Source organism: Gymnoscopelus microlampas, assembly GCF_963454915.1.
Source record: "Gymnoscopelus microlampas genome assembly, chromosome: 3".
Lineage (NCBI taxonomy): Eukaryota > Metazoa > Chordata > Actinopteri > Myctophiformes > Myctophidae > Gymnoscopelus > Gymnoscopelus microlampas.
The window spans coordinates 1,870,752-1,897,643 of NC_139940.1; the positions used below are offsets into that span (position 1 = coordinate 1,870,752).

The 26,892-nt window shown below is 43.8% G+C and overlaps 1 protein-coding gene across 9 annotated transcripts in view; it reads left to right on the forward strand.

Annotated features, from left to right (window-relative positions):
* Nucleotides 1-13,086: 13,086 nt before the first annotated feature.
* Nucleotides 13,087-26,892, forward strand: part of LOC311042321 (FXYD domain-containing ion transport regulator 6-like) — a 29,980-nt gene continuing 16,174 nt past the window's right edge. For 2 of the 9 annotated variants that reach the window (XM_084052986.1, XM_084052988.1), the window contains exons 1-4: nucleotides 13,087-13,347; nucleotides 23,423-23,479; nucleotides 25,549-25,575; nucleotides 26,523-26,549. In XM_084052986.1, coding sequence (XP_083909112.1) covers nucleotides 23,428-23,479; nucleotides 25,549-25,575; nucleotides 26,523-26,549 — 106 coding nt within the window. In that variant the 5' untranslated portion in view covers nucleotides 13,087-13,347; nucleotides 23,423-23,427. The remainder of the gene's footprint in view (nucleotides 13,348-23,422; nucleotides 23,480-25,548; nucleotides 25,576-26,522; nucleotides 26,550-26,892) is intronic. The other 7 variants (XM_084052987.1, XM_084052990.1, XM_084052989.1 and 4 more) reach the window with 4 other exon arrangements.

Below are 26,892 nucleotides of genomic sequence, written 5' to 3' on the forward strand. Positions count from 1 at the left end.
CTGAAATTCTATGGATAAATAAAAAACATCCCTTTAAATATCAGACTTTTTGGAGGAAATAATTATTTTAAAAGATTGTTAGGAAACACATAAAAAGGAGGCTCAAATAGCATAACTCAAGACCCATGAAAGTTGGTCTGCGCTCCAAAACTGGGTCCTGACCGATTGTTTGGGAAACACAGTCATAGAGCGATGGCATCACCTTATGTCCATCCCCTTATTTACAGTGTCCTACTGTACAGATTCAGATATGGTATCACCTCATGATCACCTTATCACATCTTTCCCCTTATGTCCTGTGTCATACAGCCATGGTGTCACCTTATGTCTCAGCCTATACATCTCTCCCCTTATGTCCTGTGTCATACAGCCATGGTGTGTCCTTATGTCTTATGTCCTGTGTCATACAGCCATGGTGTGTCCTTATGTCTTATGTCCTGTGTCCTACAGCCATGGTGTGTCCTTATGTCTTATGTCCTGTGTCCTACAGCCATGGTGTGTCCTTATGTCTTATGTCCTGTGTCATACAGCCATGGTGTGTCCTTATGTCTTATGTCCTGTGTCATACAGCCATGGTGTGTGCGTCTAACAGCCACTACACGTTGTGTGCGTCGTCTTGCCCCGCCTCCTGCTCCAGCCTGTCATCCCTGGCTGCGTGTGGGCGGGGCTGTGCTGAGGCGTGTGAATGTGACGACGGCTTCCTGCTGAGCGGAGACGCCTGCGTCCCCGAGGCCGAGTGTGGCTGTTCCTACGGCAACCATTACTACCGCAAGGTCAGTGATGTACACGCACCCGTATCCCACCAGGGGGAGCTCCTCTCACTTTCTGTACCTACTGTAGCAGATCGTTGAAACCTCGTATCTCCCTATTTCATATTTCTTTCATGTTTTTATGGATGTCATTTATTTTAAAGGTAGCGAAAATAGCTTCAAGCTCTGTGATGCGACCCGTTATTGAACCAATGAAAAGTCTTAACAAGGGCTTGTGACTAAATAATAACTACATTGGATCCATTGAAACACAGATTATATAATATTTTTTACAGATGTTTTTACAGACATACTTGGGTGTCCATTCGACAGCGACAATATGTTCATATACACATTTTTGTCAATAAAAAAACATCAATCAATCAATCAATCATTTCATTAATCAAACCTTATTAATGTATATTTGTTGGCCCCTCCCTTCCTTCAAAACAGCTTTTTCCAGCTGATGTCCTGTTCAGATGTTTCAAAAAGATTTTAGTCGAGTACTTATATATTTAGTTTGATTCCTTCTTTTTGATGTAAAGTGACTTTGAGTACTTAGACAATCGCTTAATAAATCGTCTGTCGGGTGGAAACCATATGTCCAAAACTGGACTCAAATTCAAAACTGGCAAAACGTCACCTTGCTAAACTAATGGCCTAAGTAATTACCTAACATAAAAACATACTTAACATAAAAATAACACTGTCTGTCAGTTATGGAACATAAGAGATTTAAATCGGTTTAAACAGGATAAAACCTGACTTAGGCCAAATGATGTTGGCCTAAGTCAAAATCATTTGGTAATTGTTTTTGGGCCTAAGTCACAAAACCATGTGACTTAGGCCAAAACTCACACTAGGGAGTTAGGCCATTATACTAAAAGGGGAGTGAACAGCATGATCCTTTTCAATTAGGATTTTACCAGAGGTGGCCAGTGTCATGAAGCAGCTGACTGCAAAAATATCATTTTCTTCAAAAAATTACTTTATAGGCCATTAGTTAAGAAGGTGATGAAAAGTAACAGATCTACAAGCTATAGATCTGTTACTTTTTATGCTTTTGTGTGAGGCTGTAGGATGATCACGTATAGGGCGTTAATTTACGAAAACACACATTTTGATTGATTGATGGATTGAGGCCCTTGGTATTCAATTCATAGTCATATATAGTTGCACCAACAGATTTCTGCCCGACAACAACCATATGTTATTTTTATTAAAGGGAGATGTGTTCTACCCGGATACCGGGTGTGCAGAGCGGTGTGAGTGCGGTGACAACGGAGCCGTGTCGTGTCAGAAGAACCGCTGCGCAGCGGGGGAGACCTGCAAGGTGGTGAGGGGCATCATGGGATGTCACCCCGAGGGCCACGGGAAGTGTGTGGCGTCCGGGGACCCCCACTACATCTCCTTCGACGGCCGCAGGTTCGACTTCCAGGTGGGAATGAATCCGATTTGGCTTTCAAACCGAGAATCCAAAACGGATACCGATACATAACCGTAGAGCAGGGGTCCTCAGTGTTTTTACAGGCCAAGGACAGCAGGGACCCCCACTACATATTGTATAGATGAGAGAGATGAAGCAGGGACCCCCGCTACATATTGTATAGATGAGAGATAAAGCAGTCCGGGGACCCCCTAGGGGTCCCCGGACCCCCTATTGAAGACCCATACCAGAGGCCCAGGCCTAAACGATGTGACTCCTTCACAATGTGTAACTCTTGGTTCCAGGGGACGTGTGTGTACACGCTGGCCAAGGTCTGTGACGACGACAAGGGCCGCCTGACGCCCTTCGTGGTAACCCAGGGCAACCAGAAGTACGGCAACGGGAGAGTAGCGGTCACCCAGTCTGTGGGAGTGGAGGTGTATGGACTGGTCATCTATATGCAGCAGAGGATGGACTGGAGAGTTATAGTAGGTTAACCCATTAAAATGTTTTCTAAATCCTAACGCTTAAAAAAAATATATATATACAAAGATTTGCGCAAATTTTCACAATTTTTCAAAAAATAGCAGATCTACAAGCTCGTAGCACGGCACTCGGTGCTCTGTACTCTGAAACTGCCGTCTGTCGAGTGGCTGTAATGATCTAGTTGTGTTTTTTCTTTCTGGTTAAAAACCGATTGACAAAATAAATTCACATCGGACTCTGTGAGCAAAGGGCCGTTAGAGGCCGAGCGATTCCAGTTTCTCCAGTTCGATGCCAATCTCAATTCTGGACGTCTGATTTTAGTTTGTTTTTTACAATATTTTGTTAGAAAAACATCATTTCAGAAACGTTGATTTGATTGAAGGTACTATTTCATACATGAATTAAATTTACCCCTTTTAAAATATGCATATTAAAAGTAGCTGATCTACAAGGTAAAATAAATCAGGACACATTGGCTGCATAATTGCCAATACCGATTACACTGGCAAAAATGTTGAATAATGGCAGATATATTGGCCAGACCGTTTTATCTGTGCAAATAATCACATCTGAAAAGTTTTGGTTATTTTTGTGTTGGACCTCATGGTCTCTGCTCTGTCCTCCAGGTGGACGATGAGGTGCTGAACCTGCCTCTCTGGTTGGCCGGCGGTCGCGTCTCCATCACGCAGGAGGGTCGTAACGTGGTGCTCCGTACGGACGCGGGCCTGACGGTGCTCTACGATACCGTGTACTACGTGGAGGTCCTGGTTCCCTCCACCTACCAGGGCAGGATGTGTGGCCTCTGTGGAAACTACAACAGGTCTGTCCTCTGTGCAGGTAGCCATGAGGCTGTAGCCCCTTGGGGCTCACTCGCTCCCCTGAACGTTCTTTTTTTTCTCGCTGTAGGACTAGTTGACTCTATGTGGTTCTGTCTAAACCACTGGTTCTCCATGTGGGATCCAGTGGGTTCCCCAGCTAAATTAGTTAATATAGCATCAAAATTAGCTCAACCTACCTGCTGAGACACCTTGTTGTGTTAGCTATTGCAGTGGTCCCCAAACTGTGGGTCGGGACCCCCAAATTATTATTATTATTTATTTTTTTATTTTTTTTGGGGGGGGGGGGGGGTCCCAAATGATTAGATTAATGTGCAACATTGTTTACTCACTCAACAGTAAACAAACCAACATAAAGTGTATACAGGGTATCTGCATATTTATAAAGTTATTATTTAATGACTTTCAAGACCCTTTTAATACCAAAATCAGAATCAGAAATACTTATTCTGCTTGCTTAGTTGGCCAAATTGTCAAATATTACATTAGACCGCGCTGCGACGCGTTGTGAGCTTGTAGATCTGCTATTTTCACAATATTTATCTTTGGAACCGAGTCAAACTACATGTAATTATACAACTCCTACAATTCCAATTAATTGTTCAGGGTGATATGAAAATAGGGTAGATGAAAAGGTCATCATCCAGGATCATAGGTAAACCAAGCACCTATCATCAGTCTAACAGTAGAATATCAAAAAAAGATCAATAATCTGTACATTGAGACTATACACACACTATAGCAGTGGTTCTCAAACGTTTTCATGTCAAGGACCCCCAAATTGACACTTATTAGCCCGCGGACCCCCATTTGAAAAGATATGCCAGACAGGGACCCCCATAAGAGAAGATTTTTTACGGCTCTAGCACTGATTCTCAACCATTTTAATTTCAAGGACCCCCAGTTTGACATGCATTAGGCTACGGACCCCCATTTAATGGCATTTCTATCACTTGGACCGCAATTTATAATGTAAAATCTATGTCAATGTAACTCTGAGAGTGTACATTGACATAGATGTAGATTTGTACACTCTCAGAGATACAGACCCATAAGGGTCCATTTGGTGCCTAATCTATCATTTAGCTGGGGACCCCCTGGAACTCCCTCAAGGACCCCTGGGGGTCCCCGGACCCCACTCTGAGAACCAATGCACTATAGGATGGATCCCCAGTTCAAATCTATGATTCTGTTGGGGGGATCGAGGCCTGAAAAGTTCCGTCTGTCCAACAGGAAGCGCGAGGACGACTTCCGGCTGCCCGGCGGCCGCGAGACGAGGAACGTGGACGACTTCGGGCGGGCGTGGGCTCTGGACGCGCCGGGCCAGGCGTGCGGGGGCTGCGGCGGTCGGTGCCCGGCGTGCGACCGGGCCAAGGCGGACCGGTACGGCAAAGCGGACGCCTGCGGCCTCATCGGCGCCCCCGGCGGGCCGTTCGCGGCGTGCCACTCCGCAGTGGAGGCGGAGGCCTACCTGTCCGGCTGCGTGTTTGACGTGTGCGAGGCGGACGGGCGGACGGACACGCTGTGCTCCGCCCTCCAGGCCTACGCTCTGGCCTGTCAGAGCGCTGGGGTCAACGTCCGGCCCTGGAGGACCGCCTCTTTCTGCCGTGAGTTCATCGACGAACAACAAAAAACGGAAACCTCTAATCGCCACGTTTTAACTTTTGGTGTTATTTCCCTAAATGAACGCCCTACGCGATCACACTGACTACAGCGTCACACAAAAAGCATCAAAAGTAACAGAATCTTCAAGCTCGAAAGGCGCCGCCACTGCTATGCCCTATTTTTTGCTATTTTTGAATTTGAATCATGAAAAGTAACCGTTTTGGACATATTAAGAGGTTTCCACCCGACAGAGATGATATTAAAAGTCATATTGTGTAACCTTTTCAATTAAATTAAAGTTGTTTCTGATATCTTTCACAAGGAAACGGAAAGAGGAGAGCGACACTTTAACCCTTTAATGTGTTTTGGGTTTTTCCTTCATTTGTTTAAAATCCCCCGTTCTCTCTCTCTCTCTCTCTCTCTCTCTCTCTCTGTTCCAGCCGCCTCCTGCCCCGCCCACAGCCACTACGAGCTGTGCGCCAACACGTGCAGAACCACGTGCGCCGGCCTCAGCCAGATGGAGCCCCTGCCCCTCCCCCTCCCCTGCTCCGACGGCTGCTTTGAGGGTTGCGAGTGCGACGCCGGCTTCCTGTCCGACGGCGTGCGCTGCGTTGCCATGGACGCCTGCGGATGTGTTCACCACGGACGCTACCTGACGGTGAGAGACCCTGACTCTAATAATAATGCTACTAATCTCATACTACTATAACTGACAAAAGCTCCGAAAGTTCGTCCGGGATTCGCAAGCACGGGATCACTCCACATGCCTCCAAGACCCGCCACAGACTGTTGATCAGACCTCTGGCTATGTTTTAGACATCTTACCCCCCACCTCCATCAGTGATCAGACTCTATGTTTTAGGCATCTTACCTCACCTCCATCAGTGATCACACTCTATGTTTTAGACATCTTACCTCACCTCCATCAGTGATCAGACTCTATGTTTTAGACATCTTACCTCACCTCCATCAGTGATCACACTCTATGTTTTAGGCATCTTACCTCACCTCCATCAGTGATCAGACTCTATGTTTTAGACATCTTACCTCACCTCCATCAGTGATCAGACTCTATGTTTTAGACATCTTACCTCACCTCCATCAGTGATCACACTCTATGTTTTAGACATCTTACCTCACCTCCATCAGTGATCACACTCTATGTTTTAGACATCTTACCCCCCACCTCCATCAGTGATCAGACTCTATGTTTTAGACATCTTACCTCACCTCCATCAGTGATCAGACTCTCGGCTTGATTGATTCTCTGATTCACCTATCAGACCCTCAGCCTGATCTGCCAGGTTGCCATAGCAACCAGATACAGGAAGTCTGACCTCTTTATCACATGACCGAGGTTGGGAGGCCTCTTTAACAGTGGTCTGTGACGGGTCTTGGAGGCATGTGGAGTGATCCTGTGCTTGCGAATCCCGGACGAACTTTCGGAGCTTTTGTCAATTATAGTAGTATATAAGATAAGATATGTTGTGTTCTCAGGTGGGTCAGACGTCAGTGGACATTATAATAATATAATATACTGTAGTATAAATAATAACAATATGTTATGTTGTGTTTTCAGGTGGGTCAGACGTCAGTGGACCGTGGCTGTACCTCCAGCTGTGTGTGCCACGCCTCCGGGCGTGTCCGTTGTGAGAGGCTGGCGTGCGCCAGCGGCCAGACGTGCGGCGTGCGGGAGGGCGTGCGAGGATGCCACGCTCCCCAGCAGGGCCGCTGCCGCGTCAGCGCCGACGCGCGGCTCAGCACCTTTGACGGCGGCGCGGTGGGCGCGGCCATGGGCGGGGCCGGGGGCGGGACGGAGCTGGCCTCGCTGTGTGACGTCACCGAGGAGCTGTGGTTCCGCGTGGTCGTCGACGTCAGGGCGTGCGGCGGCAGAGGCTCCGCCCACAGCGTGGCGTCCGTTCACGTGTTCTTCAAGGACGTGGTCGTCACGGTGACCAAAGAGCACCACACCTGGGTGAGAAGGATATCATCATCCTATAATTCTACAAAGCTCTGTCTGTGTGTTTGTCTCCAAAAAATCTCTTCTGCCCAGTTCTCCTCAGTGGCTGGAATAAAGCATTACATTACATTACATTACATTACATTACATTACAGTCATTTAGCAGACGCTTTTATCCAAAGTGACTTGACAATAAGTGCATTCAACATAGGTAGGGAATGAAACTACTAATCACCAGAGGTTATAAGTGCATTTTCTGCAATAACAAGCAAACAAGAGTATACCTAGTGCTAAGGTAAAAGTGCTATATATCAGCTACCTATTTCCTTAAACAGATGAGACAAAATAGCTAAATAAAATGTGCAGGAGCTAAAACAAATAATTGTATTGACTAAACAAGATCCAATAAACAATTCAACAATAAAACAAGCATTCGTACAACTAGTTAACAACAAGTAGGCCAGGCAAAGAGGAAGGGTAGTGTTTCCTGAAGAGGTGGGTTTTCAGCCTGGGACGAAAGATGGGCAGTGACTCTGCTGTCCTGACTTCAGTGGGAAGTTCATTCCACCACTGTGGGGCCAGAACAGAAAAAAGTTGTGACCGTGTCGATCGACCATAAGGACCGTTGAGTGGCGGGGGAATCAGTCGCCCCGAGGTGGCAGACCGGAGTGGTCGGGCAGGGGTGTGGGCATTGACCAAAGGTGATTTGGTAAGAAGGAGCTGTTCCTTTCACTGCCCTATAGGCTAGCACCAGGGTTTTAAACTGAATGCGAGCCGCTACGGGGAGCCAGTGTAGAGAACGGAGAAGGATAGTAGTGTGGGAGAACTTGGGGCGGTTGAACACAAGATGAGCCGCAGCTTTCTGAACAAGCTCCACTCCAGAGGTCTGATGGCAGATGCCGGAGCACCAGCCAGGAGCCCCACCCACTCCACTCTGTGACTGGTGGTGCGAAGTTAGTCACACCCAGGCCTGGCATGCTCTGCTCACCCATTGACTTGCATGTTAAATGACGGCTTTTCCCCTTAAAACTAATCCATTGTTTCAGGAGCAAGAGCTTCAAAATCTCTTCTAAATCTAGTCAACAAGGCCTGCAGTAGGCTATGCACTGGACAAATGTGCATGACATTATTTCAATAAACTAAAAAACATGGGAAATGTTAGAGGGAGTAATAGCCATGGATACACGACGGTCGACTGTCACGACCGTCATGGATGAACTTCAACCTGGTGTTTGCACTTTCTTCATTTATGGCCCGTACATCTACATAAACGTTCATATTTCAAATATAAAGTGCTTACCCCATGGCCACGGATGTTACATGTATGTACGGGCTCTCAGAAGTACCTGTATCACCCGTATTGTTCAATAAAAAGCATTTTAATCTGAATTCCGGACTTGTATTGATACTTTTACTTAACCATTAAGACCTGGAGCGCATCTGTGTCACTTTAGATTTCTTTGGGCTATTCAAAAATAGCAGATCTACAAGCTCATAACGCGGCACCGAGTGCCGCGTTATGAGCTTGTAGATCTGCTATTTTTGAAAAATCTTGGAGAAAAAAAAAAAAAAAAAAAAGCTGTGAGGATTTAGGAAACAAACAAAAGAATCGCCTCAGGTCTTAATGTGTTAAGTAATAAATGTGAGTACTTTTTCCACTACTGCAATTAACAATATAACTAATGACTTATTATCTTAATTCTTATTTTGCCACGCCTCTGTGTCACTTTAGATTTCTTTGGGCTATTCAAAAATAGCAGATCTACAAGCTCATAACGCGGCACCGAGTGCCGCGTTATGAGCTTGTAGATCTGCTATTTTTGAAAAATCTTGGAGAAAAAAAAAAAAAAAAAAAAGCTGTGAGGATTTAGGAAACAAACAAAAGAATCGCCTCAGGTCTTAATGTGTTAAGTAATAAATGTGAGTACTTTTTCCACTACTGCAATTAACAATATAACTAATGACTTATTATCTTAATTCTTATTTTGCCACGCCCCCCCCCCCCCCCCCCCCCCCCCCCCAGGTGAACGGCAGACGGGTGTCCCTCCCCGCCCAGCTGTCAGGTGACATCACGGTGCGGGTGGCAGACAGGGCGGTGGTGGTGGAGCGGGCGTCGGCCGTGGGCGTGTCCTACTCCGTCACACAGGAAGTGACCGTGAGCGTTCACGAGCGCCTGGCGGGGAAGGAGACGTGCGGAGCGTGCGGAAACTACAACCACGACCCCAAGGACGACCTGAGGACGGCCCAGGGGACCCTCGTCACCGACGTGTCCGTGGTGGTGGCCTCCTGGGGGGCCGGGGACTTCTCTAGGTGGTGAGTAATACAGTACATTTACTCTAGGTGGTGAGTAATAAAGTACATTTACTCTAGGTGGTGAGTAATACAGTACATTTACTCTAGGTGGTGAGTAATAAAGTACATTTACTCGAGGTGGTGAGTAATGAAGTACATTTACTCAAGAACTGTACTTTTTTTTCTCAGTCTTTTTTTTTTAAATAAATAACATTTCAAAATAAAATGTGTATCTGACCAAACTGTATCTTTTATTTTGCAGTGGTCTGTAGAGGTGACCAATGACCATGAGGGACCAACGACATCACTTCCTGTCCCAGTGAAATGAAAACACACTGTTAAAATGCTCAGTGTTCATTTAACTCTGACCGTGTACAAATTATCATTATTATTATTAGTATTATTATTATATGGAACCACATGTCTCTCTCTCTCTCTCTCTCTCTCTAATTCATTTCAAATGATCTTCAATGGCCTGATAAAACGTGTTTAACATTGCCAAAGTAATTGTTGAATAAAGCAATAAAAACTGAGAAATGTCTGTCTGTCTGTCTGTCTGTCTGTTGGTCTGTCTGTCTGTCTGTCTGTCTGTCTGTCTGTCTGTCTGTCTGTCTGTCTGTCTGTCTGTCTGTCTGTCTCTCTCTCTCTCTCTCTCTCTCTCTCTCTCTCTCTCTCTCTCTCTCTCTCTCTCTCTCTCTCTCTCTCTCTCTCTCTCTCTCTCTCTCTCTCTCTCTGCAAAGGCAAAATAGTTAAATGAGTTGTTTATGCGCTTTGAGAATAATGCTGTGATGTAATAAATGCATGTTAGCATGTGATGGTGATTAAAGATAGAATTTCTGAGCAGTTCACCATTGTGCTGACTAAGAAGATGTCTGACCCCTCTCATAGTGTCTGACCCCTCTCATAGTGTCTGACCCCTCTCATAGTGTCTGACCCCTCTCATAGTGTCTGACCCCTCTCATAGTGTCTGACCCCTCTCATAGTGTCTGACCCCTCTCATAGTGTCTGACCCCTCTCATAGTGTCTGACCCCTCTCATAGTGTCTGACCCCTCTCATAGTGTCTGACCCCTCTCATAGTGTCTGACCCCTCTCATAGTGTCTGACCCCTCTCATAGTGTCTGACCCCTCTCATAGTGTCTGACCCCTCTCATAGTGTCTGACCCCTCTCATGTACTATATCCTGAGGTCACTGCCGTCAGGTATGGAGGTAAGGGGCCAATGTGTTCAGCTATAATAGGTATAAGTACTCTTTTGTCCCTCTTTACAGTGGTGGAGAGTAACTAAGTACATTTACACACACACACGCGCGCGCGCACACACGCGCGCGCAAACACACACACACACACACACACACACACACACACACACACACACACACACACACACACACACACACACACACACACACACACAGTTCATTTTCCAATAATAACTACAGAAAACCCCCTGAGTCTCATACATACTGTAGCTTACATTGTGGGTATCATGCTTAACCAACACCGCCCTCTAGTGGGCTAGGAAAGAACATCCCCTCTTGTACATAATCATCCAGGCTGAAGCACTAAGTTATCTTTTTAAAAACACATTATTTTGATCAAACTGAATCTCCACACTGTGCTGCTTAGCTCACATGTTCCTCATGCTTTCATTCTTGTTTGGGAATAAGAATTTACGTATGAATAGAGAATGTTCATTGTAAATATTGCTCTAACCTTTTTATTTGCATTTTTACACTATACATTTTTAACCATCAAACGTATGGTTACGAGCTTGTAGATCTGCAATTCTTTTTTAAATTGTGAAAATGTGTGCACATCTTTATACTGTATATATGTATTTTAAAGTGAACATTTGTAACTCAAATCTTTACTTCTGGGGGGGTCCCTGGAATAACATATTTTGAGATGGGGGTCTGCAAACAAATACATATCATTTTGGGGGTCCTTGACATGAAATTTGTCCAATTGATCATTGGAACATATAAAGGCTTTTAGGCTTTGTAATCAAAAATTGCACAGAGCAGATATGACACATAACTGAATACATGCAAAGAAATTATTGACATATTTAATAGATTTTATACATGTAAAAATAGCTCGGTGCCACGCTATGAGCTTGTAGATCTGCAATGTTTTTGAAAAAGCGTGAACATACTGTGTATTTTTTTAACTCAAATCTTTGCTTCTGGGGGATTCTACAAATGTCTTCTAAATCCGAACAGTTTTTTTGGGGAAAATCAAAAACGTTTGATGATATCAGTGGTTCTCAAACTTTTTTAATGTCAAGGACCCCCAAAATGATAGGTATTTGGCCGTGGACCCCCATCTGAAATCATGTTGTTCCAGGGACCCCCCAGAAGCAAAGATTTGAGTAAAAAATGTTCGCGTAAAAATATATATTCAAAAAACTGCACAAATTTTCATGATAAAGAAATAAATAAATAGCAGATCTACAAGCTCGTAGCATGAGCTTGTAGATCTGCTATTTTTGAATAGCCCAAAGCAGGGGTCCTCAGAGTTACCACAGGGGATCCGCCAATTTTCTGTGTGATATGATTTATTTTTTTACATTGTGTTCCAAGAATCTAGAACAGCTCTAATAGAACCAGTTGTTTTTTGGTGGAAACAGGGCCTGAGAGAGAGAATGGAATGTCTCAGGGAGGGGTTATACCTGCAGACATACTTCTCACTGACCTGAGACAAACACAACACACTGACCATCACCAAGCACCATGGAGGAAAGTAACTAAGTACATTTACTCAAGTACTGCACTTAAGTGCAATTTTGAGGTATTCTTTTTTTTACTTTGCTGGAGTATTTCCAGTTTTCAGTCCTTTTACTTCTACTCCACTACATCTCAGAGGCAAATATTGTACTTTTACTCCACTACAATTATATGAAAACTTTAGTCACTAGTTACTTTGTAGACTTTGATTATTATTACAAAACATACATTAACCACTTCAGCCCTACATTTCGACCGTTTGAAAATAGCAGATCTACAAGCTCACAATGCGTCGCGACGCATTGTGAGCTTGTAGATCTGCTATTTTTCAAAATATTTTGTATACATTTTGAAGGTATACAATTTCAAAAGATTAAAAAAAGTTTAAACAAAAAACTTTCCATCAATTAAACAAAATGCCAACATTTTTTAAAAGTATTTTATTAGAAAAAAAAAATCTGTAAAAAAAGAGAAAGAACAACAATAGCCAATCTACAAGCACACATTGTGAACTCGTAGATTTGCTATTTTCACTAGTTTTGGTCCCTGTTAATGTAATCTCTCTTTTGGGTCCACCGGCAATCACCGACCTACTGTACTTCAGTACACAAGGTACTTTTACTTGAGTATTAGTATTTCTCAATACTTTAAACGTCTACTCCACTAGGCAACACCTCAGGGGCAAATATAGTATTTTTTACTCCACTGTAATTGGATAATAATATATCCACTAATTGGATTTGTAAAATATTAGGCCCACTACAAACTACAAAACATCCCTTCAAGTCGGCCATCCCACCCAGGACCCATTGAAATGGCATTACAAACACATTATGAAACGCCAGAAGACTTAGTTTATACTTATATAGTGTCGCGTTGTGGGCTTGTAGATCTGCTTTTTTCATTTTGTTTATCTTTTGGTCCAGCAGTCCTCCAGCCCGCCCCGCCCCCTCCAGGCCGCCCCTCCCCCTCCATTCTGCAGACCGTTTGAGAAGTGAGAAGGAATTTAAAGCCCAGCTGCTGACAGAGACTTGGAACAAACACACACTTTGGATCTGTTTTTAAAACTAAACAACACACTTTAGATCTGTTTTTAAACGAAACAACACACTTTAGTCTCTTTAACTTCATGTTTTAAGCTTCTGTTATTAAAGCTGGACGCAACTTCATACATTTTAACAGCTAAACTTTCAGTGAGAGGAAATATTAAAACGTCTGGATCTGTTCAGAACAGAGAGAGAAGTTTCTGCTACTCTGTATCAAAGAGGTGAGTGGATACATTATGGATACATTATGGATACATTTAGGATACATTTAGACCAACATTGTGTTTGTTTGGCCTTAATTGGATCAATTAACTGTCATAGATTTATTTTATCGACAGCCTACTAACATTTGTGTATCTATGACAGGTGTTCCGTGTCTTGAACACTTCCCCCATATAGTGTTAGGAGTTGCGTGTTTAAAGCTCGTACATGTTTATAAAAGTAAAATATTCTAAATATAAAGTGCTTCCCCTGAAGCCACTGATGTTACCTGACCATACGGATTTGTTATGTTCAGTAATGATCAGTATTGATTCATAAAAAAGAGTTTCAATCCCCTCTGTGTCTGGATGCTATTGTATTTCCTCCTTTCTATTTGGTGTAGTACCGGGTTTCACCTGTCGCAACAGCGCGACTACACCCAGGAACTTCAGCCACAGACCAGATTAAAAACTCTTCTTTATTAAACAATATACTGAACATTACTGAACACAAAACACCCGTATGATTGGGTAACATCCGTAGCTTCAGGGTAAGCAATTTATATTATGAATGTTTAGTTTTATAAAGATGTAAGAGCTTTAAACATACAACTCCAAACTGTATTTGGATAAAGTGTCCAACACTGTCATAGAAAGGCTGCAAATGTCTTGATCTAATGCTTGTATTTGTTTTGAATGGAATATCTAAATGTCATGCAACTAATCTCTGCCTTAGTTTAACAGATGGATTAATAAGTGAGATATTATGAAAATGTGTTCAATACCAAAACACAACAGGCTGCTTTTTCACTCATGAATCATGATTCAACATTATATTTTTAACTATAATCTGCATAACTTTGTTTAATGACTTTATAGCTACATGGATCCTTATGATTTAACTGGTTTGTTTGTTTATGTAAACATGAGCTGATGTGGTTGTGATGTTAAACTTAATTTAACCCCTTGTAGCCTAACCCCACCCCCTTCAATGAAAGCCCCCCGCCCACAACCCCATATGGGTAACCGGAGTCCCTCAGGGCTCAATACTAGGGTTTTTGTGTTATTGAGGGGAAGGCTTTCGCTGAAAATAGCCGATCGACAAGCTCACTGCGCAACGCGTCGCGTTGTGAGCTTGTAGATCTGCTATTTTCTGTGAAAGCCTTCCCCACAATAATAATGACGGGGTGTTTAATTAAAACACACCATTTTAAAATGTTTTGTGGACAGTTTATAAAGTCACATATAGACCAGAGGTTCTCAAAGTGGGGTCCCGGGACCCCCAGGGGTCCTTGAGGGGGCTTGTGAGCTTGTAGATCTGCTATTTTCAACAACAAAAACACAGAAATGTAAGTTTGGAATATGTTTCAAACCTTTTAATCTTCTATGGGGGTCCCTGCCACTAAATGTTTTCAGACGGGGGTCCACGGCCAACTTTATCACAGGTTTACGTGTGTGTGTGTGTGTGTGTGTGTGTGTGTGTGTGTGTGTGCGTGTGCGTGTGTGTTTGTGTGTGTGTGAGGACCATTATGTCCTCACAAGTATAGTAGAACTTGAGAAATAGACATTGTGAAGACCGGCCAATGTTTTATTTTATTATGGTTACAGAAGATGTTTAGTGATAGGTTTACAAATAGAACATGTTTCAGGTTAATGTTAGTGTTAGTGTTAGTGTTAGTGTTAGTGTAAGGCATTTAGAAGTTAGGTTTAGGGTTTGGAGTTAGAGAGTTATGCCTGATTTACCAGTTCAAAACACATCACAGCTCAACACGTTGTGAGCTTGTAGATCTGCTATTTTTTCAGCTTTAGGCTTACAGTTAAAAAAGTGAATATGTCATTCATTAAAGTGTGTGTGTGTGTGTGTGTGTGTGTGTGTGTGTGTGTGTGTGTGTGTGTGTGTGTGTGTGTGTGTGTGTGTGTGTGTGTGTGTGTGTGTGTGTGTGTGTGTGTGTGTGTGTGTGTGTGTGTGTGTGTGTGTGTGTGTGTGTGTGTGTGTGTGTGTGTGTGGACAGAGATGAGAACACATTGTAACTCTATGGAATGAGGGAACTGTCACTAAAGTATTTTAGGATCTTCTCTCTTTAGGACGGAACAGAACCATGTGTTTACAATGTACTTATTATTTAGAGTCACAAAGCTCTTGTTTATACTTTTCATTGGTTCAATATTAACAATATTAACATAACACACACACACACACACACACACACACACACACACACACACACACACACACACACACACACACACACACACACACACACACACACACACACACACACACACACACACACGTACAACCACTTTCACCGTCACTCAATTGTTTAGCTAAAATAACTGATCTACAAGCTCACAATGTGGAGATACACAGCAACGCTAAGCAGAAACCTGTCAGATGAAAACTGGTGGTGCAAACAGTCGCACCACCTCACACTAAGTTCAAACTTACCCTAGTTATCGCTTACATGGCTTTTAAAAAAACATTTAGACCAGTAAAGTATCTGTGTCATTTTTAGATTTATTTGGCTGTTTTTAGAAAAAAAGTGAAATCTGTGCAAATCTTTAAATATATATTTATACTTTTTTATTTATTTATAATAAACAACATATTTTTGTTCCAGGGACCCCCACAAGCAAAGATTTGAGTTGTATATACATTCAAAGATTTGCACACATTTTCACGATTTTTCAAAGAATAGCAGATCTACAAGCTCATAGCGCGGCACTCGGTGCCACGCTATGAGCTTGTAGATCTGCTATTTTTGAATAGCCAAAGAAATCTAAAATTACACAGATACTTTCCCGGTTAAATGGCTTTTTTAAAGCCATTTAAGCTCTAACTATAGGCTAAGTTTGAACGTAGTGTGAGGCGATGCGACTGGCTCCTCATGAAGGACTGATCCATCAAACCCTCTCCTTTTACCACGTCTGCTAAACGTACCCTCTCCTCTCCACACCATGAATGCAGCATTTACTATGGCATTGGTTCTCTCAGAGTGCGGTCCGGGGACCCCCAGGGGTCCTTTGCCGTGCCAGGAGGTCCCAGCAAAATTAGTTAATCGAAATCATCACAATCATTTTAACCACTTCATCCATAGTTTATACTCTTGGCTATGAGCTTGTAGATCTGCCATTTTTGAAACATCTCGAAAATATGTGCAAATCATTCTTTTTTTTTTTTTTTTAAAGGATTAGTTCACCCAAAAAAAAATCACTTATTTTCTATCAATTGCACACCCCTTGAATCCATGGATTTATTTTAGTTTTTGTGGCATTCCTAAGCCAATAATTTCATTCCTGTCTCCTACCGGCTAATGTATCCGGTAGGAGACACAAAGTAGATTATTTGTGTCTCCTACCGGATACACACCCGGTCATCAAATTATTGTCTTAGGAATGCCACAAAAACAAAAATAAATCCACGAATTCAAGGCTTCATGGGGTGTGCAATTGATAGAAAATAAGTCATTTTTTGGGTGAACTCCTCCTTTAAGGTGAACATTTTGAACTCAAATCTTAGCTTCTGGGGGGGGCCTGGCATGACATATGATCAGGTGGGGGTCTGCGGCCAAATGCATATCAATATGGGTGTCCTTGGCACGAAGAGGTTTGAGAACCACTGTGTTATGTTATTGCCTTTTCCTTATTCTCCTGAACTATGCAGAAGCACATCTCCAGTAAAGATTGATTATTATACTTCATTGATCGTGGAGTCACACATCCAAGTATATCAAGGCAAGCCCTTACCATAACCCATTAAAGGGCAAGACCACTTTGGTAGAGGTTTGGGTTGTGTAGTTACCTTGCCATGATGTGGCAAAGTAACTACATTACCAACTAAATTACCAACTCTAAAGGTGGACAATAAATCAAAAATAATTGCTCCAGTGATTGGAAATTGATAATTAAAAATATGCTCCTCATTGACTTGCGTTGTACGGTGAAACAGATCTCAAAGTCACTCTTTTAGCACGTAAACGAACACAAACAAAGCTGATTCAGACAATATAGAACATCACCAAACCCAGTACTTGTTTTTTTTTAATATATAGAAATGTTAACTTGACGTTGATTTTGCCATTTTTATTAAGAAGAAAACCCGATCTGGATCCGGATCTAAAAATAGTAAAATCAACAGGCATTAAAAAAAAATAGTATTGGGTTTGATGATGTTCTATATTGTCTGAATCAGCTTTGTTTGCGTTTGTTTACGTGCTAAAAGAGTGACTTTGAGAGCTGTTTCACCGTACAATGTAAGTCAATGAGGAGCATATTTAAAATTATCCATTTCTAATCAGTGGAGCAACTTTTTTGTATTTCTTGTCCATCTTGGAGTTACATCATGGCAAGTCACTAGTACCACTACACAACCTAAACCTCTACTAAAGTGCTTTAAGGGTTAAGACCTGAAGCCCATTCTAAAAATATCTTCTAAATCCTAACAGTTTCCTGGAAAACTGCTCAAACATTGTCATGTCAAGGACCCCCAAAATGAGAATGTATTTGGCCGCGGACCCCCCTCTGAAAATGTGTTGTTCCAGGGACCCTCATAAGCAAAGATTTGAGTTACAAATGTTCGCTTTAAAAATATATTCAAAGTTTTGCAAAAAAAAAATCTTCAAAAAATTGCAGAACTGCAAGCTCAGTACGGCACAAAGCGACACGCTGTGAGCTTGTAGATCTGCTATTTTTTGAATAGCCAATGTATAAAATCATGGTTAAAATGGTTATTGCTCAAATCTAAAATGACACGGATGCTTTCACAGTTGTAATGGGTTAAATCAAAACAGAACCATGGAAAGTATAACCCTAACCCCATCTAGAACCTCTCCCTCCGCTATGCAGCTCTGAGATGAGGTCCTACGTGGCCCGGTGATGTGCGGGCCGACCCGCAACCGTGGCTCTGGGCTCTCCCCAGGCTGGCAGAGGGAGTGTAGCGCCAAGGATTGCTTAAAAATGTAAAGAAAAAAAAATAAAGTATAAGCCCATCAGACTATGTTACATTGTAACTGTACGTTCAGCCTGTTTGCCACCAACACACAGAGATTATACATTATTATCCTCCTCTTCCAGCAGTGTGTGTGGTTTTGTTTAACAGAGCAGATTATTGGACTTGGAATAACTCCATGTTCTTGTTATGATTCAGTCTGACAGACAGACTGCCTTTTGTTGGTAATCCTGTGTTTGTGTGGCAGAGCTCAGCTCTCTGAGAGAGAGAGACACACACACACACACACACACACACACACACACACACACACACTCACTCACTCACTCACTCACTCACTCACTCACTCACTCACTCACTCACTCACTCACTCACTCACTCACTCACTCACTCACTCACTCACTCACTCACTCACTCACTCACTCACTCACTCACTCACTCACTCACTCACTCTCTGAGAGAGACGCACGCACGCATGCACGCGCGCGCACGCACACACTCTGAGAGAGAGAGAGACACACACACACACACACACACACACACACACACACACACACACACACACACACACACACACACACACACACACACACACACACACACACACACACACACACACACACACACACACACACACACACACACACACACACACACACACACACACACACAGAGAGAGAGAGATAATCGTGGCTTCTAATGTAGACTTTGATCTTTGCATTAAACATAATGAATTGGATCAGAGTGTTTTTCAGTGACACACAGAGCAGTGTGTTGTTCTGCATGTATTTAAGCCTGCTTGAGTTGTTTCATGCGCGGCTTGCCTTTATTGATAGTCTATACAGGGTCGAGAGACAGGAAACAGTGAGAGAGAGAGAGAGAGAGAGAGAGCAGGGCAGTGACATGCAGCAAAGGTCATTACGCAGGGCCTGGGAATTGAACCGATGACTCGCTGTCAGAGCCTCTGCCGTACGTGACCAAACCACTGTGGGATATCTCTTTTTTTCATGGCATTTCTGAACACATTTATTTTCTCAGTGTTTTCAATATATTGATGTCTTCATCCAGAGGGTGTAATGCACTAGCCTGGTAAAGCCCCTCCCTTCGGAAAATCTCATTTCCATTTGATTTCAGGAGCGAGTCTGGCCTGAAGGCTTGTCTGGGCGTGTCTAGCCCGTTCACCAAATGGACGAGCCTATCGGCGGCGTCGCTCATCGTTCTGTGATTGACAGCGAAAGTTGGCCAATCAGGATGCGAGTTCGAGTGAGGCCGAATGGAGCCGAGTGCAGCCTGAGTGCAACCGACCAAAAACGAACGGCAGCCATCTTTTTTGACCGCAGTGTTTTCTACTCTCTTTTTAAACTTCAAAACGCTCTCGAACTTCTATTTTGAGGCACGAAATTTACTTATAAGATATCGTTTGGATAGAATGTAGTTGTTTAACTTCATACATATGTGGTCAATTAATCATGACATAGCCTATTTAAAAATACAAATTCAGAGAACCGGCAGTGACACGCATGTATCCGAATAAGGAAACCTATTTTGGGCATGGCCGTCTCAAAAGTCCCGTTGCGTCACATTAGTCTGGAGGTGGTAAAAAATGCACTGGCTGAAGGGGAACACAGCTGACTGGCTGAAGGGGTTGTCAGTCAACGGTATTACTCCCGCCCAACTCCAGCCCACAGCCAAAGTGAATGAATGGGCGATCATGCCAGACTCACTCCTGAAATAAATGACAAATGAGATTTCCGGAGGGAGAGTTTACCAGGCTAGTAATGAACTAGCCTGGCATTGTCCAGACTGATGACATGGATTCACTCTCACGTTCCTCCTCCACGGTATCAGTCTGGACTTGCGTCCCAATAGGGAGCGAGTATTAGAAATCAGAACATGATCGGGCCAATCAGTGACAGCGTTTCAACTGCTGTCCGTACGACGAAATCATCTAAATCACTTTTTGATTTCTCATTAACCCATTGAGGCCTGAGGTTCCGATCCTGCAAAAATGTCTTCTAAATCCTAACGGTATTCTGAAAAAAAGCGTATGTTTCTATATCAGTGGTGCTTAAACTTTTTCATGTCAAGGACCCGCAACATTATATGTATTTGGCCGCCGACGCCCATCTCAAAATATGTTGTTCCAGGGACCCCCATGAAGCAAAGATTTTAGTTAAAATGCTTGCTTTAAAACAATATATATATTGAAAGATTTGCACACATTTTCACGATTTTTCAAAAATAGCAGATCTACAAGCTCGTAGTGCGGCACTTTAAAACGATTTGCACACATTTTCACAATTTTTCAAAAAATAGCAGATCTACAAGCTCGTAGCACGGCACTCGGTGCCGCGCTACAAGCTTGTATATCTGCTATTTTTGCATAGCCAAAGTGTAAAATAATGCTTTTTTTTTTTGCTCAAATGAAAAAGTGACACAGATGCGTGCCAGGTCTTAATGGGTTAAACTGAATGTGATGTCATGTTTACTCGTTTAAGCTGGGGGACCCCCTGGAACCCCCACAAGGATCCCCTGACGGTCCCCGTACCCCCACTTTGAGAACCAGTGCTGGTAACACAATCTCCCAGAATGTCTAGACAACATTCAGGGAACCAATCAACAGCCGGTCCCTCTGCTAGTTCATGTCACGCAAACCTGATCCACCAGCCAGCCAGAGCCTGATTTGTACTGCATCGCTCTCCCAAAATAGCCGATCTACAAGCTCTACGTCACGACGCGTCGTCAGCTTGAAGATCGTCTATTTTCCACGCGACAGAATATGAATGACTATACTTAACCCTTATAGACCGGGAACGCATCTGTGTGTAATTTTTATTGATTTATTTGGCTATTAAAGAATTGCAGATCTACAAGCTCATAGCGCGGCACCGAGTGCCTTGAAACTTTTTGCAAGAGTGTGTGTGTGTGTGTGTGTGTGTGTGTGTGTGTGTGTGTGTGTGTGTGTGTGTGTGTGTGTGTGTGTGTGTGTGTGTGTGTGTGTGTGTGTGTGTGTGTGTGTGTGTGTGTGTGTGTGTGTGTGTGTGTGTGTGTGTGTGTGTGTGTGTGTCAAATATTTGCTTCTGGGGGTCCCTGGAACAAAACATTTTCAGATGGGGGTCCCTGGAACAAAACATTTTCAGATGGGGGTCCCTGGAACAAAACATTTTCAGATGGGGGTCCGCAGCCACATTTTTGGGGCCCTTGACATGAAAAAAGTCACTGATTATAGCTACATATAGGTTTTTCAAAAAACTGTTCAAGACATTTGTAGAATGAAAAAAATAGTAGATCTACAAGCTCGTGGCGCAGCACTCGGTGCCACGCTACGAGCTTGTAGATCTGCTATTTTTGAATAGCCCAAAGACATCTAAAAAAACGACAGAGATGCGTTCCCGGTCTTAATGGGTTAACTGTACTGGAAGCTTCTGGCTCCGTAAGCAACGTAACCCACTGACCAAATATCAAGTGCAACTCAACCCTGCCTTCTGGCCTCACATCCCCACAAACTAGATCCCAGGTTCTGAAGTGCCGAGACTAAAATAGACTCCTCTGGCCTTACTGAGCCGAGAGAGGAGGATTCATGAGCCATAAACATGTTCTAGATGTCATATAGTCATCCCTATGGGGTTTAGTTTAGCTGAAATAGCTCTGATGAATCTGGCTGTCGCTATCAAACTGGTATTGCAGTCAGTAGTTTATTATTAAAGGTTATATGACATTCATTCTCACTTTTTCTTATTTTTCATGTTTTTTGGGGGGTTTTATGACCTCAATTACTCCCAAAAAAAACTGAACTTTGAACATTCAGTGGATTTTCTGTGGTCTGGGGGTTTCTGAATAATTAGGCTGAAAAGTAATCTGTGATTGGCCCTTGGACTGTGAGGTCACGTTCCATTATTCCCACCCACTCTATTCTAATGAATGTTAGACTCATTAAAACACACGTCTCTGCTTCTGGTGACTGATATTGTCCTTCTAATGAATGTTAGACTCATTAAAACACACGTCTCTGCTTCTAGTGACTGATATTGTCCTTCTAATGAATGTTAGACTCATTAAAACACACATCTCTGCTTCTAGTGACTGATATTGTCCTTGTAGTCATGAACAGTGTTGGATACAATATAACTTATACAGTTGGGGTGGTTGTATTTGGTCTCCCTGCTCTTCTATGGAGACATTTACATCCTGTCTCTAGGTTGGACACGACTGGGTTGAAAAGTGGTACTGCCTGAAGGTCAAAATTAAGTTTCTCCCCTGAGCAAGCAGGAAGCTCTATTAGGCTCTATTGGCGCAATGGTAAACATTTCAGCAGTTGAGCGGGAGACCCGGCTTTGAATCCTGGGTAGAACAGGAAAGTCACAGAGTGCAGCTTTAAGTCTCTGTGGATAGCTCAAGACCTATTTCTTAACTTTCTTGCTTTTAGTTGATTTGTAAATCTCTGTGTTGTTATTCATGTCCTCACTGTGTTGCCTGATTCACCCTTTTTCTGCTATGTTTTTAAAGGGACTACACCATGAATTTGAACCTTTTCTTCTTTTTTGTGTGTTTTTGGTCTCCTCTACCTCTCTTCTATCCCCAAAAATACCCCCGTTTGAACACTCAGGCTTTCACAGCATATCTGGGGTTTTCTGTAAATTGGTCTCAAAACAGGCCAAACTGATTTGCGCTCTGACGTGACGTCACGTCAGAGCGCAAATCCCTCCCGTTTTTCAGTTCCAAAATAAACAAAATGTATTATTTTTTTTATTTTTATTTTTACTTATTTTTTATTTATTTTTTTTCCACACAGAACCAGGAGATAACATGCATATCAATAGCGCCCCGTGCCAAACAGGACAATGTGGTATTGCAGGTGAAAGTGCTTTAGAAGCCAGAGAGAAGTTAGTTGGAATGAGTATATCTGATGCTTGATTTAGGCTCAAACCTTTTGAGAAACGTTTGAGGGACATGAACAATATGATATTAAATATTATTAATTGTTTTTAAATTCATGGTGCAGATCCTTTAATGTCGTTTTATGCTTTTGCTTTTCTTTTGTGCTTTATTCTTGCTCTGTAAAGAACTTTGAGCTGCATTTCATGAACGGCGCTACAAATAAAGTTTATTATTAGTATTTGTGTTCATCGTGGTTTCTCTCCCCTGCAGGAGTCATGGAGCTGGTGGTGTTGGTGGCTCTGAGCGCCTGGATGAGTCCAGCATCAGGTACATACTGTGTGTGTGTGTGTGTGTGTGTGTGTGTGTGTGTGTGTGTGTGTGTGTGTGTGTGTGTGTGTGTGTGTGTGTGTGTGTGTGTGTGTGTGTGTGTGTGTGTGTGTGTGTGTGTGTGTGTGTGTGTGTGTGTGTGTGTGTGTGTGTGGTGATGCTGAGAGGGTCTGTGTCAGAACCACACAGGCTCACTACTGGGGTTCCCCAAGGCTCGGTTCTGGGTCCTCTTCTTTTCTCTCTCTACACTACATCTCTTGGTGCTGTCATCCACTCCCATGGCTTTTCCTACCACTGCTATGCCGATGACACCCAGCTGATCCTCTCATTCCCCCCCTCTGACACACAAGTGGAGGCACGCATTGCTGCTTGTCTGGCTGACATCTCGGAGTGGATGTCGACGAACCACCTGAAGCTCAACCTGGACAAGACCGAGCTGATGTTCATCCCGGGGAAGGGCTGTCCTCACCGAGACATGGCCATCACCATTGAGAATGCTGTGGTGACGTCAACTCGGACTGCGAAGAATCTGGGTGTGACCCTGGACGATCAACTGTCGTTCTCGGCTAACATCGCATCAGTGACACGGTCCTGCAGATTCCTCCTCTACAACATCAGGAGGATTCGCCCCTTCCTCACGGAGAAAACAGCCCAGGTGCTCATCCAGGCTCTTGTCATCTCCCGCCTGGACTACTGCAACTCCCTCCTTGCTGGTGCTCCGGCATCAGCCATCAGACCTCTGGAGCTTGTTCAGAAAGCTGCGGCTCGTCTGGTGTTCAACCGCCCCAAGTTCTCCCACACAACTATCCTTCTCCGTTCTCTGCACTGGCTCCCCGTAGCAGCTCGCATTCAGTTTAAAACCCTGGTGCTAGCCTATAGAGCAGTGAAAGGAACAGCTCCTTCTTACCTCCGGGTTTTGGTCAATGCCCACACCCCTGCCCGACCACTCCGGTCTGCCACCTCGGGGCGACTGACTCCCTCGCCACTCAACGGTCCTTCTGGTCGATCGACACGGTCACGACTTTTTTCTGTTCTGGCCCCACAGTGGTGGAATGAACTTCCCACTGATGTCAGGACAGCAGAGTCACTGCCCATCTTTCGCCGCAGGCTGAAAACCCACCTCTTCAGGAAACACTATCCTTCCTCTTTGCCTGGCCTACTTGTTGTTAACTAGTTGTACGAACTCTTGTTTTATTTTTGTATTGTTTTATTGGATCTTGTTTAGTCGATACACTTATTTGTTTTAGCTCGTGCTCATTTGATTTTGCCATTTTTGTCTCATCTGTTTAAGAAAGTAGGTAGCTGATATATTGCACTTTTACCTTAGCGCTAGGTATACTCTTGGTTGCTTGTTTTTGCAGGAAATGTACTTAAAACTTCTGGTGATTAGTAGTTTTCGTTCCCTACCTATGTTGAATACACTTATTGTAAGTCGCTTTGGATAAAAGCGTCTGCTAAATGACTGTAATGTAAAAAATGACTGTAGTGTGTGTGTGTGTGTGTGTGTGTGTGTGTGTGTGTGTGTGTGTGTGTGTGTGTGTGTGTGTGTGTGTGTGTGTGTGTGTGTGTGTGTGTGTGTGTGTGTGTGTGTGTGTGTGTGTGTGTGTGTGTGTGTGTGTGTACCGATTACTGAGTGTCGCAAAATCGTGGAAAATGTGTGTGAATCTTTGAATATATGGTTTAAAGCGAACATCTGTGCTCCTGGGGTGGGGGGGGTCCCTGGGGGGTCCCTGGAACAACATATTTTGAGATACGGGCTAAATGTTGGACTTCACCGAACAATAGGTTTTATTTCCGCCTCTCTGCTGCAGACTGTGTTCTACTGAGATGAAACACAACCTGCTTCCTCTGCAAGCTTTCCTTAGACAACGATAAATGAGCTGCGTGTGTTTTGTTGTGTGTGTGTGTGTGTGTGTGTGTGTGTGTGTGTGTGTGTGTGTGTGTGTGTGTGTGTGTGTGTGTGTGTGTGTGTGTGTGTGTGTGTGTGTGTGTGTGTGTGTGTGTGTGTGTGTGTGTGTGTGTGTGTGTGTGTGTGTGTGTGTGTGTGTGTGTGTGTACGTGCGTGCCAGGATCAGCATTTGGCAGGGAGATGTTGGGTAAGTCGCCTGCATCAGCATCTGTGCACGGCCTGCATGCATCAGCGTGCTCACATGCACACGCAAGCGTGTTCACGTGCAACGCCCGGGGATTCGAACCCAGGTCTCCCGTGCAGGAAGGCAGACTACCACCTCCTTGGCTCTGAGAGATATTAAGCTCTGATCCAATCTGTTACGCTCACGTGCACATCAGTGCACGTTGTGCATCAGTGTGATCACGTGCACATCAGTGCACGTTTTGCATCAGTGTGATCATGTGCACATCAGTGTGATCACGTGCACGCGCATTAGTGCATGTTGTGCACCAGTGTGCTCACGTGCACACGCATCAGTGCATCAGTATGTGCATGTGCACACACATTAGTGCATCAGTATGTGCATGTGCACACACATTAGTGCATCAGTATGTGCATGTGCACACACATTAGTGCATGGTGTGCATCATTGTGCTCACGTGCACATGTATTAGTGCATCATTGTGCTCACGTGCACACGTATTAGTGCATGTTGTGCATCATTGTGCTCACGTGCACACGTATTAGTGCATGTTGTGCATCATTGTGCTCACGTGCACACGCATCAGTGTGTGCACGTGCACACACATTAGTGCATGTTGTGCTGCTCAGATAGAATGCAGTGGTTCATATGGCTGCTGCTCAAGCCTGTCTTCTACTTAGCTTCACCCGTTGTGAACTGTGTGTGTGTGTGTGTGTGTGTGTGTGTGTGTGTGTGTGTGAGAACTGTGTGTTTGTGTGTGTGAGAACTGTGTGTGTGTGTGTGTGTGTGTGTGTGTGTGTGTGAGAGAACTCTGTATATGTGTGTGTGTGTGTGTGTGTGTGTGTGTGTGTGTGTGTGTGTGTGTGTGTGTGTGTGTGTGTGTGTGTGTGTGTGTGTGTGTGTGTGTGTGTGTGTGTGTGTGTGTGTGTGTGTGTGTGTATGTGTAACAGGATCAGCATTTGGCAGAGAGATGCAGCGTAAGTTGCCTGCATCAGCATGCTGCTGCTCTGCACCAGTATCTGTGCACGGCCTGCCTCAGCGTGCTCACGTGCACATTGGTCACGTGCACATTGGTCACGTGCACACACATCACACGCTGCCACCCTGAGACTGCATGGGAGGTCTGGGTTCGATTCCCCGGCCCGGTCATGAATACCGAAGGCTATAAAAATGGACCCAATGTCTCCCTGCTTGGCTCTGAGCATCAATGGCTGGATCCCTGAGACAGACTAGTGTCTGTAGCCTCACACTACAGACAGACTAGAGACAAAGACACTTCACAGATTATAGAGAACCTTGAATTATACCGACCGCTTGAGA